The sequence below is a fragment of the Culex pipiens genome, chromosome 1 (assembly GCF_016801865.2).
Source record: "Culex pipiens pallens isolate TS chromosome 1, TS_CPP_V2, whole genome shotgun sequence".
Taxonomy (NCBI): Eukaryota; Metazoa; Arthropoda; class Insecta; order Diptera; family Culicidae; genus Culex; species Culex pipiens.
The window spans coordinates 6,667,442-6,681,530 of NC_068937.1; the positions used below are offsets into that span (position 1 = coordinate 6,667,442).

Genomic DNA, 14,089 nt, shown 5'->3' on the forward strand with positions numbered 1-14,089 from the left:
GTTACGTCATTTTTTTTTCTTAAATCGTCGTCATTTTGAAGTCTGGGCACCTCATCTCGTTCAAAAAATTATTTGTAAATAATTTGGCATAATAAATGTCAAATCTGTGTCTTATAGAAGTCCATTCCAAATAAATACATAAATAAAAGAGAAATGAGCCTGCCCACAAGTAAAATTATGTTTCAATATAAAAAAATCGATTGCCTTCCTGTCTGCTTATTTAAGACCTGAAATTCCGTTCCTTGAAAGTTTAGTCTAAATATGAAAGTTAAAATAATAATAAGAGTGTCTGGAATTCTAAGCAAATGTGTCTTGATTGCAAATCAGCAATTTTTGATCGAGAATATAATAAAAAAAAGAATATTTAATCATAAAACTCTGAAAAAAAAATACCAGGCTGACAACATTGGATTAGTACATGCCCCTTTTTTTGCGATGAAATTATCTCAGAAATATGAAATGATCTTCAAAAGTGGCAATCCAATTGGCCTGTGCGAAATTCATCAACAATACTAAAAATATACCTACTTTGCTGATGAGCGCTCATGGAGCGCGAGCGCATGCGATGAGCATTAGCGAGCACGAGCTACCTGATAAGCTCATTCGCAACCCTGGTTTGTTTTATTTAAATCGGCTTTCGATGTTTAAAAAATAAAGGCTTTATTTGATGAAATTTAAAAAAAAGTGTCCACGTGGTTTATGAACGCCACATGACAAGTTTACGCTGTCTCGATTCCTGATCTCAGTTTGAAAAGTGTAATCAAAAGTTAAAGCTGCCAGGCCTACTGCGTTGCACTGAGCGCAGAGACGGATTCTGTGAACGGATCTCATTTCACAGAGTCGACAATCGAAAGGCTGGATGCGTGGACATACCGTATCAAACGCTTCGAATCAGTTGTGGTCTCGCCTGAAGAAGTAAATTGTTCACATAATTACATTTTTAGGGGGAAGTATAAAAAAGGAAATTTGGGATGAGGTAAGGGAAGATGGAGCAATCATTTATTTTTTAACTGGCAATATATTCGTCAAGTTTACGTTTTTTCAGGCACATTTTTTAAATGTTTTTGCCTTTCGACTTTAAATCGAATAAAAATATTCAAAACAAAAATTGTAATTGATTAGACCAACTCCAGAAATGTTGTATTAGCTTGAATTTGAGTTTAATGGAAAGTTCTTTCAATAAAATTATAAACAACAGTTTTTCGAACTTTCAAACAATATTACTCAACAAACTATTCCCCCCGCACGGTCCTTAAATCTTCCCCCGGAAGTTCCCCCAGTAAATGGCCAACGGCAGCATGGCATCACTCTGCAGCAGACTAGAATCAGTCAAGTGGAAATTCACCCTCCTCAGCCGTTCCAGAAACCTCCCGGTCGTCACCGCCGGCAGAAACACCGGCCTCGCCTCCTTCGGCACCGACCCCCACAGTGCCCTCGCCTTCTCCAGGTGCTGGTTGGCCAACCCAGCCAGCTGGAAGACCACCTCCTCCACGCCCTTATCGTCGCGCTTATTCCTCAGAACCCGCTCCTGACTGACCCCGTGGGCGATCAGCAGTTCCTGCGGCACCGGGACCACGTTCCGTCGCTCCTGGCGCGGAATCGACCTCAGCAAATTCACAATTCCCTGCGCCTTCCCCAGGTGAGACGCGGCGTGGTCCGCGTGCACGTTCCGCACCCCGTGAACCTCCAGCAGCAGGTACAGCACACTCGAAACCGAGTGTTCCGCGTACTCTTCCAGCTGCTTGGTGGTCACAAAGCGCAGGTTCGCGTTTAGGCGGGACGAAATGAGCCGCTGGAAGTACCGCTTCGTGAGCTTGGCGGCGTCGATGGCGACCTTGAGCTCCTGAACTACGGGCTGCTCGGGCACGTGGTCCGGGTTGTCGCTCCGGTGGAGGCGCCCGATTGTGTCCTCCCAGAACTTGAGCCGCAGCTGGCCGATCTTGTCGTCGGACACGGTTCCGGTGATGCGGGCGATTTCGACGTTGAACGCGCGGATGGCGAGCGCGTGGCGACGTTCCGGATTTTTGAGGAGCAGCGTGCACAGGAAGTTTTCCTTGTCGTACTGTCTGAAGGTGTTTGGTGGGGGGAAGTTGAAGTTTTAATTCATAAAAGTGTACATTAATGGCACTTACCTAACAAGATTTAGACAGTAATTTTGTGTCACCTTTTCGGTGGAAGCCGTGGACGAATGTCGCAGGAAAGAACCATTTTTTGAAAGAAGATAATTTACATTTTGCAACACTTTAATGTTTCTTTGAAACATTTTCTTAATAAGCCTAATAAGTTTAAACTAATTTTCAGTGCAAAAATCGTGAAACTCTTGCAAAAGTCTTGTTTATGTTTTGATTCTGGCATTTCACCGAACAGCTGACACTTGACAGCCCTTTTTTTTTTTTTTTTTGTTCATAACTTATTTTTATTAGGTCCTTTTAGGTGCTGTGACCAGGTTAGGACCGAGGATCAAAACCAGAGTTTTTTTTGAAAAGGACCAACAAACTATTGTCTTTCATATGTTTATAGGACCTAATCAAAAAAACCTCTAGAAAAGTACAAAAAATAATAAAAGAAAAATAAAAAAAAACCGGAACTGATCATTTTCTCGTGCCATGTGTCAGCAAGTGTGCGATCACGTCAATCTGTTCCTCGGGTGTCTTGCACTGCCTCAAGCGACCTCTGTATTCTCTGTAAATGGACCACAGCTCCGACTCGCTGTACAGCTTCGGTTCGCCTTGATCCGCCTTCGGGGATGCACCGGCGCCGGCGCCAGTATTATCTGGACATCTCCCTGCGGGACGAGGATGTTTTTCTTCCGTCCCGACGGACGGCACCGCTCCAGGTAGCGGAGGAAAATCCGCCGCGGTCAACGTGGCTCCTGCCGGAGTCTGTTTGTCCTTCTTCCATGCTGGCGGCTTCGGCTTGGACGCCTGCTGTCTCGACTGGATGAACTGCGCACGTTTGGGACAGCTGCGGTCCAGACCCTCGTGAGATCCAGAGCAGTTGACACACTTCTTGGCTTCCGTTTCTTCTGCTTTGCACTTTTCCGTGCTGTGGGCACCCCCACAGCTGCTGCACCTAGGCTTGAGATGGCAGTTACTGGTTCCGTGACCGAACTGCAAGCAGTTCTTGCACTGGGTCACGTGCGGTTCTTTGCTCCGGTAGGCCACCCACCGGACGACGACTGGTCCCACTTTCTTTACCTTGCTACTCAACTCCTTCAGACTGGTGTGACCCTTGGGGAAGAGCACGATGAAAGGCGTCTCATCGATGGCGGGAAGCTGCTGCTTCCGCCTGATGGCGTGTACTGCCAAGACGTCCAGCTGATGTTCCGTCTTGAGCAGCTCCTTGACGTGATCCGGTTCCGCGTTCGGGAGACCTCGCATTACTACCCGGTGCGGTCTCGCACTGCGCTTTCCGTGCGTATAGAACTGCACCTTGTTCTTCTTCAGGTGAGCTTGCACCGTGTCGAAGTCGTCGCTCGAGAAGCACGTAATTTTGGTGCCGTACCGCGTCAGTTTGTGTTCCGGCTGGACATCACATGTCGACATCACCTTCGCAAGGCGTTTCTTTCACCACCAGCGGCGGCTGCTTCTTCTCCCCAGCCGACTTGCCGGGTGCTGGTACCACGGGGGTGGTTTTTTCTGCTGCTGGGTTCGCATTGTTGTTGTTGTTGCTCTTCTCCGCTAGCGGGCTGAACTTGTTGTTGCTGAGCAGTTTCTCCACTTCCTGGCCATTGCCGTCGTTGATCTCCTCCTTAGCCTTCCTGCGCCGAACCTTGATCACGGGACGAAATTCGCCCCCGTCCTCTCCTCCTCCTTCGGAGTCTTCCACCTCCATGCCCGTCGCCGCCTGCGTTTTGGGTTGGAACCCGTCCGGTTTCTCCCACACACTTTTCTTCATGGCCGCGTTCCAGTAGAACGGCCTTCCATCCTCGGTCCTGTGCTCCGTCCACTCACTCTCCGCCGTCGCGGCCGCCGCCATGGCCATCGGCGAAAGTTAGAAAAAACACCGTCAAAAACGCGCTAAGCTCCAATCAAAGGACACACGTCTGCTCTGGGCGAGCTGTCAAACTGGAATGCTTGACAGCCCTTCGGAAACGTCAACCAACTCGTTGCGCTCCCGAAGGTTGTGCATCGCTAGCGTGTCCAGCTACAATTTGAACAAGTGTCACCTAAATTACAGTGGAATCACCACAAAACATAAACGTGCATCATTGATTAAGAACGTAAAACACAAAGATGAAAATGAATAACATGAATCGCTTGAAAAACACCACGCGTAGGACAAACTAACTTAAAACCGCCCAACGCAACCCCTCGTTCGCGAAGGCGGTAAAATGTCAACACACGGCCGAGTGAGAGTGTGTGCGTGCGTGCATTCCTTCACGCACACTCGCAGTAGGCGTTTTGCACTGGTGTGCGGCGGCCCCCCCACAAAAATTTGCATCGGTTTTCTTCATAGAGTTATCTACGTGCGCATGTATTGCGTGTACGTACACGAAAAAGATTGAGGTTAAATTTTGTCCGGCCAGCAAAATCAAATGGTGCGCTAGTGTGTGTACGCGAAACGTCATAAAGCTCTATTCCTTTGCAGATGTGTTTACTTTTCATCGTCCAAAAGGGTTGTGGTGCACAAGGCAAAGGTTGCTGCGTTGTGTCGATTATTTTGTTTTAAGGTGAAAGTAAGTTGAATTTTGTGGAAATTTCAGTTCAGTGGCCCTTTATTGCTTTAGAATTGGTGAAATTTGGTGAAGTTGACTTGATTTGCATAATTTTTCATTGAGGAAAAATCTTGAAAATTTCCACGCCCGTCAATCAATATCGCGGAACCGCATTAGCGCCATATTTGATGATTTAAATGGAATTTTTCACCTGCGCTTTTCCGGTTCGTTCCAGCTTGGCTAGTATGTTCTAAGGGGGATGGATCTTTCGGAGGCAATGAAAATCGCGCTGGCCAAGAGCCATTCGGCGCAGGCTGCAAACGGGGCAAGTGCCTCGGGCGCTGGAGGTGGCACAAGTGACCCGTCGGCGGGCGCCGGGTATGTTACGGAAAAGTTGTACATGCTGCTGCAGTTGTACCTCCAGAACAAGGGCTGGAGTCCTTCGGTGGAGCTGCTGCAGTGTTTCGCCGAGCTGAAGGACACTCCGGTTTTGCCGAGTGCGGCCTACCTGCAGGTTCTGGCCAGTCGGGTGGCGTTGGATGCCCAGGGGAGGTTGGTCCTGCGAGATTCCGGCAAGATTATTCTACCTTACGAGCACTTTGCCAACGCGGTCATGCTGAAGCACATGAGTGGACCACATGGTCTTCATTTGAGCGTGGACGCTACATGTCGGGCGGTAATGGACTCGTACACCATTGGACGGGAGAACCTGGGCATGGAGAAGGAGTTTATCGTGGAAGTTGTTCAGTCTTGTCCTAGTCCGGCCTGTCGGTACTACAAGGGACAAATCGGCGTAGGACCTTTTATTGATCAATCCTTCAACCCTACTGGTCATATCAATCCGGACTACCTGGCCCACCTACAGCAGCTTGGTCAGTCAGGGTTGGACATTGGCGCCGTAGACAAGTCCCAGGTCAAGATGTCGTCCAAGACGACCGCTGCTCAGCAGCAAATTACGGCTGCCATCATCCAACAGCAGAACCGTGCAATGGCCCAACAATCGCTGGAAAAGTTCGGTACCCTCTCAAACCTCGAGAAGCAACGTGTCCTCCAACAACTCGACAAAAAGCACTACGAGGTCGCTCAAAGTGCGACCAGCTTGCCCCCACAACTGGTCCCCTCGGGTAGTTCCTCCCAGAGCAACGTGGTCGTCAACGCCCAGGTCCAACCCCAGCAACCGCAGATCATCGACGTCAGCCGCGCCCAACAGCAGACTCCCTCTCCTCACATCAACCAACAGTCAATCCAGCAACAACAACAACAGCTGGCCCACCTCAATCAACCCCCGCTCCAGGCCATCAACATGGACACCGGCTACAAGCTGTCCGACTACATGCGCGGCGCCGTCGACCCCATGGAGAACGCCTCCAACAACTGCAGCAAGGAGCTGCTGGCGCTGCACAACGGGGCCTGGGCGCAGGACCGCGGCGACGGGCTCGCCATCAGCCAGGACAAGATCATCCGGGCGTTCAGCGAGCTGATGCGCAACATTGCCCGCATGAAGACGTTCGTCCGGCCGAGCATGTGCAAACCGTACGGCAAGCAGTCCGAAAGTCTGCAGAAAAGTGAGTGTAAACAAACAGCTGTCACTTTCGGTGTCGGACCGACACGACGTGCCCATTTCTTATGGGGTTTTTTTTTCTCTTTTCAGCCCTGTTCGACACGGTTCAGCTGGTGCAGTCGCTGCGCAGTTGTCTCCCGGCGCCGCACATCCCGGTGACCTCGTGGAAGAGCGAAACGCACCTCGGTCCGAACGGAACCGGCGGTGGCGGCGGCGGCGGCACCGAGCAGGTTTAAAGCTCAAGGAGCTATTAGACTATGGCAAACACGTTTCTGCAAACAATTGCAGGCAAACAAACAGAGCAGACTAAACTGTCAAAAAGTTTGTTTGTTTGTCGTAGTCTAATACGTCCTTCACTCCTCTCACTAAATGCATTTAGATTATTTTTTTTCGGTTTGTTCCTTTGCGGCGCAAAGTTTCGCACCGTTTCCCAAAAGTTAACTATTATTTTATGAATGTGATAATTTTCTCAACTCGATTGCAATCACACAACGTACTAAACAGATTTTAAGAAATGTGAAAACAAGCACTAATATTTTTAATTATCTTATTAAGATAAAGCGTACTTTTTAAACTATGACACATTAGATAAGCAAGTTTGGCACTAACAATGTTTTTTTGGCTCAACAAGGAAAACAACTAGAAATACAGTGGCAATAAAGCTGTGATAAGACACACACAAAAAAAGTAAAGGAAAGCAAAAACATCGAGAAGAAGCACCATTTCATAAATGGCATAAATTTGAAGCGAATTTAAATTAACAAATATTTATTTCAAGCAACTTTAGGCACCAGAAAAAAAAATGTTAACAGCTTAGTTAAATTAAAAATTGAATTTGAGTAGCAAAATTCAAAATTACTAACGAAATCGAACGGTGACATTACTACAGTATTTTATAATAATGATAAGCAAAACAATTAACTTAACCAGTAATCATAGTAAAACTAATCAGCACACTTTTTGCTCATTGAACTCGCAGAAATAGATTGTATTGATTTTTTTTTAAACTCTAGATTCGGATTGTCACTAAGAGCTACGTTAAACAACGTATAAAATATTACCGTGCAATAAACACTTACTCAAAACACAAGTGCATGTAAGTTTTAAGAGGAAATTTCAATATGTCAACAAAACACTCTTTTTTCGTATGCTTGTCGAATTCAATAAAATATGATTGATATGAAGAAAAAAACACGTATTTATTGTTTAATCAAATTCGATAAACAAGAAGTTTAAACTTTTTAGGCGTGCAATGCTGTCAAACACTGACTTGTCAGTGTACGCTTAAAATGTTTTACCCGTTTAGTAGCTGAGTTGCTCTCGCTCGTAGTTTTTGCAGTGGGTTCGGAGTTTTTTGTTCAAATCAAAGCGGATGATTCCTGAATCGATTTCACTTGCTGGACATAGCACTCAAAATGTCCGCCACCAGATCCGGATGGGCGTGGGCGAACGATTTCCATTCCGTCGATTGCATCGTCTTGATATTTCTACAAATGAATCGAACCGCCTGGTCCTTCAGCTCATCCGCGTGGTACAATCCGGCCAGCGCCAGTGTTTTGAGAACCGTTTCCTGCGTGATATGGCGACCGAGATGTCCCTCGCACATCTTCCTCAGCCTGTCCAGCACGTACTTGTCGGCGGCGGCCAGTAGCTCGTGGGCCATCCGCTCCAGTCCTTTCACTTTGCCGACGTAGATGAAGCGAAGCACTTCCTCAAACACATCCGGTTCGATGTCCTCGATCACGATGCGATTCAGCGCCGACTCTTGCATTCCACTCTGGAACATGGCCGCAAACACGGGGCTTCGAACCGAGAGAATCGCTCTTTGGGCGTAGAACTTCTTCTGGTCAACGTGGATCGTTACATCGCTGAGCTGCTCGTTTGAGAGCAGACTTGCGTAGTTCTCCAACACCTCGGAAATCTTTGGCACAGAATACTCAATTATTGAGAACTTCAACCGAAATGTGACCTTTTCGAGACTATAAAACTGAAAATAATTTTCTCTGCTCACAACGATCGGTCCAAACTGCAAACCGGATTTTGTTTTACCAAAAGTTTTATATTTTCCACCGTTGTCGTGGTACACACCCGGCTCCAACTCTACGCAAGCCTCCAACTGAGCATTGCAGGCATCGATCACCGTTGTTATCTTAACGGCATGTCTCTTGACGAACCGGTTGTGGTGCAGCACTTGGTCGGATTCCGTCACCTCCAGAATGTAGTGCCAAGCCACCTCGTAATCGCTGCCGTGCGCGGAATATCCGTGAAACACATCCGACGGCAGCTGCTCGCCCTGCTCACAGTCAAACGGTGCGATTTCCCACCGGTTGTGAAACACCGTCGACGTGCAGTCCGTCTTGCAGATTAGCTCCATCCTTGGAAGCTGACTAGTTCTCGATTTCAACGAAAAGGATCAATCAAAACAAGATCATATGCGCCGAAACGGGAAAAGAAAGTTGATAAACCTTCTTCAAAAACAAAAACAGGAATGACGATCCGAACTAACTAAATTAAGCCTAATTTGAGCAAACAAACATGAGTGTGTACGGTGTGCCGTTTAACGAAATTGCACGTTCGTGATCAAGCTGGCTAACTTTTCATGCGGTAATTTTGATACATTTCTAAGCAGATCCCATTGACAGTGTAGGCGGTATGAATCTGATCTGTCAATTTGCAATCAAAGCAGTTCGGTAAAATCGGTTTGTTTTTGTTTACATTTTTTTTAAATACTCACACGTGTGAGATTGGTTCTTCTCAGCGAAATTAATTTATTTTCATTATTTTAGATTTAGTAGACCCAGCACCCAAAAAAATGAGTGCAGAAGAACCGGTCCCAGCCACCGCGACGGAACCGTCCACGCCAGATCCGGTAACGTCCAGCGAAAACCCGCCCATGTCCAAGCGGCAGCTCAAGAAGCAGCTTAAAATGCAAAAGTGGGAGGAAACCAAAAAGCTGAAACGGGCCAAGGAGAGGGAAAAGATGCGCGCCCGAAAGCTGGAAGCGATCAAGGCCGGCCTGCCCACCCGCACCGGCCCCAGCCGGAAGGAACTCAAGCGCAACAAGGTCGACTACAGCCGGGCGGACATTTCCGTCGTGGTCGATCTCAGCTTCGACGAGATGATGATCGACAAGGACGTGGCCAAGTGCGTCAAGCAGCTGCTGCGGATCTACACGATGAACCGGCGGTCGGAGCGACCGATTCCGCTGCACTTTACCGGCATCCGCGAGGGCGGGGCGGTGGAGCGGCACCTGAAGCGGAACGACGGCTACCAGCACTGGGACGTGCAGTTCAGTGCGGGCGCGTTCGTGGACCTGTTCGACCGGGAGCGGTTGGTCTATCTGACGAGCGAATCGGACAATGTGCTGGACGTGCTGGAGAAGGATCACGTGTACGTGATTGGGGGCCTGGTGGACCACAACCAGTACAAGGGACACTGCCATACGCTGGCGGATCGGCTTGGAATTCGGCACGCCCGGTTGCCGCTGAGTGAGCACGTGGTCATCAAGACCAGGACCATCCTGACGATCAATCAAGGTTTCTTTGTCCTGGCTTGAATGTTTATCAAACGATTAATAAATCTAATTTAAATTCCAGTCTTTGAAATTCTGATGAAGGTCCAGCTGGGCAAGAAGTGGCAGGAAACGCTGCTGGAGGTGCTTCCCATGCGGAAGGGTGCCAAGGCAAGGGAACCATCGGACGAGGGTGGAGCTGGGTCCGATCAAGAGAGTGCGATGGACGAGGCCAAAAGTGAGGATGCGGAAAGTGGAGTTGTTGAAGAGAAAAATGGTAAAGATGAGGAGGAAAAAAATAGCTAGTATGGAATAAATAAATTTGTTTATTTAACTTAACGGAAAATCATTTTAGTTGACCTTTTTGAGATGAGAGAATGCAGATAAAGCCATCGTTCTGTAGGAATTGGCAATGGCCAAACCCCTCTTGTGTGGAATTACAACGTTTGAGGACCGGAATCCGGATGAATAGCGAAAACGCGTTGTTTACTTCAGCGTATAGTTTTATTCTAAACAATCCTTACCCGACAAACTTCGTTCTGCCTTTTTTTCGTTTGTTGACGTTTTTAACTTTTCTGCTTATTCAGCCTCCTGTGATCAAAATTTGATTTTACGTAACTTTTTCCATACAACCTGCAGATTTTCCGGAATCGGTTCCAGAGTGGCCAAAGTTGTAACTTTTTGGCGTAAGAACCGTCCTTGGACTTATACAAACCCAACGCAACAAAGATCACGTCGATCCGACGTACCGTGTTGAATTGATTCGCGTTCGAACAAAACCGTTGAATTTTATTATATATATAGAAGGTAGATAACAAGAAAGCGTGTTGTGGGTGAAAACTTTTCTCTTCTATTGTTCTGCGCCCTTCAGCAACGTCAACACGTTCTACCCAGTCACGTCGTTCTAGCAGAATTCTCACATAGCTGAATATTCTTACATCATTCTAGCAGGATTATGGCAGAAACAGCTCTGTTAGAATATTTCGTGACGTGGTAGACCCAAAAAAAAATTAAAAACTTGAAGGCCACGCATGGTTATGCACGAGCCCTTTAAGAATAATTCTGATTTCGAGTGTACACATAAAATTTATGGTACGTTCGATTGAAGAGCCGGTACCGCACTCATTGGTGCCAAATTTGGTTCAATTGAACATCATTAAATTTGTTAGTGTGCGTGGAACTCGCATGACACTGACAGGGTTGTTACAGATGGCGCGTTTCGCGCGGATTTGGCGCGGATTAGCTGGCTAATTTTGCTTAGGCGCGGATTTTGCGCGGATGGGAAATTTGATTAATAATATAATTGAGAGATATTGAATTACTTTCAAGCTATAAAGAAGAGTATTATCAGGAATCAGGGTAATTTATTTTTTTCGATTCGATTTCTTAGAAAATGTTACTGAAACAAAATTGAATTTTTCTCCGAAACAAAATTGAATTTTCCTCCGAAAATGTATGTTTGTATTGTCTTAATCAGAAACGAAGAAATAATCTTTTAAGCCTTATTTATTGTTTAATTTATAAAGGATCCATTAAAATTTTACTCTTGTGAATCACATTTCAAGCTTTTCTCGAAGTTATACATTAGGATGTAACAAAAATGATTGTTGGGGCTTGTTTCGGTGGGGTTTTATCCCTTATCCCCGAATCCCACTTTCCCGAATCCCATATCCCCGAAAATCATTTCCCCGAAAATTCCACATCCCCGAAAATCATTTCCCCGAAAGTGCCACTTCCCCGAAAATCATTTTCCCGAAAATTCCACATCCCCGAAAATCATTTTCCCGAAAATTCCACATCCCCGAAAATCATTTTCCCGAAAATTCCATATCCCCGAATGTCATTTACCTGAATGGCCATTTTACCGAACTGTCGTTTTCCCGAATTTACATATACCCGAATGGTTACTTCACCGAAAATCAATTTTCCCGAATGATAACCTTGATATAAACTGTGTTGTTATTCAGGGATTTTTTTTTAAAGTATGACGTTAATATTAAATTCTCCTACGTGTTTTTTTTAGATTAAAAAAAACAAATAACCGTAGAAGGCCATCCATAAAACACGCGGACGCTTCAAGAGTGCGGGTTATTGAGATCATCCACGTTCCATAAAATAAAGATTTTTTTTTGTAGCGGCAATTTTCAGCAAAGGACAATTTTCCAAAACGGTATCTACGTGGTAAGGATTAAATAGCAACGGCTTTATGCGACGACTCGATGCGCAGGATTCAGTTTGTTCTAGATTTTGTTTAACTGAACTGATTTGTCTTAATCAATTTTGGCATATGGCTATGAACATTTTTTTTTAATTTTTTTACGTCCAATTCGAGTTCCGCGACCAACCCTTTCAATCAAATCTAAATAGTTGATTATTGAATTACAAAATGCATTTTTTGAATATTTCATCACCGCCATTTTAGATTTAAAATTACTTGATCACTTTAAAGTAGTTTAGGGGCTATACTTAAGCTCGACAGCCAAAAAAAAGACGACTTATTTTTTTTGTATTATTTGATTATCCGAAGTGAACTTTTGACAAGGCCTTCGGATAATCGAGTCTGGACTGTATTTTGATTTTCAACTAAAAGCATTTTTTGCGAAATGATCAATGTATCAAATCGACGTTGTTGTGTTGTCTTGTCGTTTGTCGCTTTTTGACGTTCCGAGAAAAACGCGTTTTAATGTTTGGCCTTGAATAAACGAAAAATAGAGCCAAACACGTTTTGTTTGGTTGACCATTCTGTGCATTGTCCCGAAGTTTGGTTGATTTTAGTTGCCAAGGTCCCGAGTAACAATTACAAATTTTTGCGGTAGTCGGGCCTGAACGTGTGTCAAACACGTTCTGACCTTAAATCCCTTTGGCCAGTTGTCGCACTTACATCAATTTGAATATTCAAAATTCAAGTGAAGCTCGGAATTTTTTGAACGTTCCATTGTGGACATGATACTTTATTGATCGCTACTTCCCCGAACCTGGTCAGGCGGGTATGGCCGTTGCCCAGAACCGCGCGCGCGGTTCAGGGCAACGGCCATACCCGCCTGACCAGGTTCGGGGAAGTGGCGTTCGGGGAAATGGCCGTTCGGGGATATGGTCATTCGGGAAAATGATTTTCAGGGATGTGGAAAATTAGGGGAAGTGGTCATTCGGGAAAATGGTTTTTAGGGGAAGTCGCCATTCGGGGATGTGGCCGTTCGGGGAAATGGATTGTTCGGGGAAATGATTTTCGGGTAAATGACATTTCGGGAAAGTGTCTTTTCGGAGATGTGGCATTCGGGGAAATGTCTCTTCGGGAATGTGGGTTTCGGGGAAATGTCATAGATTCGTTGGGGCTTGTTTCGGTGGCCGTACTGTGCTCAAATCACAAATATGAGCTTGATTGGCCGTAACTGACAATGGCTCTTCGCCTTTGAATTTTAGTAAAATCCCGTAGAAAGATTTTTTTTCTAAATATCAGCATTCTTGGGGGAAAAAAAGATAAAAGATCAAAACAATCAAAAATAAACATTCCAATTTTCAAAATTCAAAGCTTCAAAAATTCAAAACTTAAATTTTTGAAATTTATAGTTTTTAACCTAAAAATTTTAAAGTTCAAATATTTAAATATAGAAAATTCAAATATTGAAATATTAAAAATTCAAATATATGAAAATTTATAATTTGAAAAATCTAAAAATCTAAACTTGAAAAAGGAATTCAAAAATAAAAAATAATCAAGTAAATTTAAAGAATTAAAAAAATTAAAGAATTCTTGAATTCCCAAATTTCTTAAATTCTTAAATTCTTAAATTTTTAAATTCCTTAATTCTTAAATTCTTAAAGTCTTAAATTCTTAAATTCTTAAATTTTTAAATTCCTTAATTCTTAAATTCTTAAAGTCTTAAATTCTTAAATTCTTAAATTCTTAAATTCTTAAATTCTTAAATAATTAAATTCTTAAATTCTTAAATTCTTAAATTCTTAAATTCTTAAATTCTTAAATTCTTAAATTCTTAAATTCTTAAATTCTTAAATTCTTAAATTCTTAAATTCTTAAATTCTTAAATTCTTAAATTCCTAAATTCTTAAATTCTTAAATTCTTAAATTCTTAAATTCTTAAATTCTTAAATTCTTAAATTCTTAAATTCTTAAATTCTTAAATTCTTAAATTCTTAAATTCTTAAATTCTTAAATTCTTAAATTCTTAAATTCTTAAATTCTTAAATTCTTAAATTCTTAAATTCTTAAATTCTTAAATTCTTAAATTCTTAAATTCTTAAATTCTTAAATTCTTAAATTCTTAAATTCTTAAATTCTTAAATTCTTAAATTCTTAAATTCTTAAATTCTTAAATTCTTAAATTCTTAAATTCTTAAATTC

The 14,089-nt window shown here is 43.8% G+C and overlaps 4 protein-coding genes across 5 annotated transcripts; 2 read left to right on the forward strand and 2 right to left on the reverse strand.

The window, feature by feature from the left end:
* Nucleotides 1-1,180: 1,180 nt before the first annotated feature.
* LOC120422075 (NADH dehydrogenase (ubiquinone) complex I, assembly factor 6 homolog) lies at nt 1,181-2,371 on the reverse strand. The gene is made up of 2 exons (XM_039585418.2): nt 2,133-2,371; nt 1,181-2,066 (listed from the first exon to the last, which is right to left on the reverse strand). The coding sequence occupies exons 1-2, from the start codon at nt 2,261-2,263 to the stop codon at nt 1,253-1,255; spliced, it is 945 nt and encodes a 314-aa protein (XP_039441352.1). The 5' UTR covers nt 2,264-2,371; the 3' UTR covers nt 1,181-1,252.
* A 2,153-nt stretch (nt 2,372-4,524) lies between these two features.
* Nucleotides 4,525-6,958, forward strand: LOC120422085 (uncharacterized). 2 transcript variants are annotated; one of them, XM_039585430.2, is made up of 3 exons: nt 4,525-4,678; nt 4,893-6,222; nt 6,309-6,958. In XM_039585430.2, exons 2-3 carry the CDS (start codon nt 4,917-4,919, stop codon nt 6,452-6,454), a joined length of 1,452 nt encoding a protein of 483 aa, XP_039441364.1. In that variant the 5' UTR covers nt 4,525-4,678; nt 4,893-4,916; the 3' UTR covers nt 6,455-6,958. The 2 variants fall into 2 exon arrangements, with proteins under 2 accessions (XP_039441364.1, XP_039441365.1); XM_039585431.2 differs by having other exon boundaries at nt 4,579-4,672.
* Nucleotides 6,959-7,392: 434 nt separating this feature from the next.
* On the reverse strand, nt 7,393-8,616 carry LOC120422086 (speckle-type POZ protein-like). Its single transcript, XM_039585432.2, has one exon. It carries the CDS (start codon nt 8,590-8,592, stop codon nt 7,609-7,611), a length of 984 nt encoding a protein of 327 aa, XP_039441366.1. The 5' UTR covers nt 8,593-8,616; the 3' UTR covers nt 7,393-7,608.
* Nucleotides 8,617-8,925: 309 nt separating this feature from the next.
* On the forward strand, nt 8,926-10,068 carry LOC120422074 (tRNA methyltransferase 10 homolog A). The gene is made up of 2 exons (XM_039585417.2): nt 8,926-9,754; nt 9,815-10,068. Exons 1-2 carry the CDS (start codon nt 9,031-9,033, stop codon nt 10,033-10,035), a joined length of 945 nt encoding a protein of 314 aa, XP_039441351.1. The 5' UTR covers nt 8,926-9,030; the 3' UTR covers nt 10,036-10,068.
* Nucleotides 10,069-14,089: the final 4,021 nt, after the last annotated feature.

What these genes read in the sequence shown, in the direction of transcription:
- LOC120422074 (XM_039585417.2), top strand. Translation starts at nt 9,031, where the DNA reads ATGAGTGCAGAAGAACCGGTCCCAGCCACCGCGACGGAACCGTCCACG. An exon ending in CATCCTGACGATCAATCAAG is followed by an intron (nt 9,755 to 9,814) that starts GTTTCTTTGTCC and finishes TTTAAATTCCAG; the next exon opens with TCTTTGAAATTCTGATGAAG.
- LOC120422086 (XM_039585432.2), bottom strand. Translation starts at nt 8,592, where the DNA reads ATGGAGCTAATCTGCAAGACGGACTGCACGTCGACGGTGTTTCACAAC.
- LOC120422085 (XM_039585430.2), top strand. Translation starts at nt 4,917, where the DNA reads ATGGATCTTTCGGAGGCAATGAAAATCGCGCTGGCCAAGAGCCATTCG. An exon ending in GTCCGAAAGTCTGCAGAAAA is followed by an intron (nt 6,223 to 6,308) that starts GTGAGTGTAAAC and finishes TTCTCTTTTCAG; the next exon opens with CCCTGTTCGACACGGTTCAG.
- LOC120422075 (XM_039585418.2), bottom strand. Translation starts at nt 2,263, where the DNA reads ATGTTTCAAAGAAACATTAAAGTGTTGCAAAATGTAAATTATCTTCTT. An exon ending in TACTGTCTAAATCTTGTTAG is followed by an intron (nt 2,067 to 2,132) that starts GTAAGTGCCATT and finishes AAACACCTTCAG; the next exon opens with ACAGTACGACAAGGAAAACT.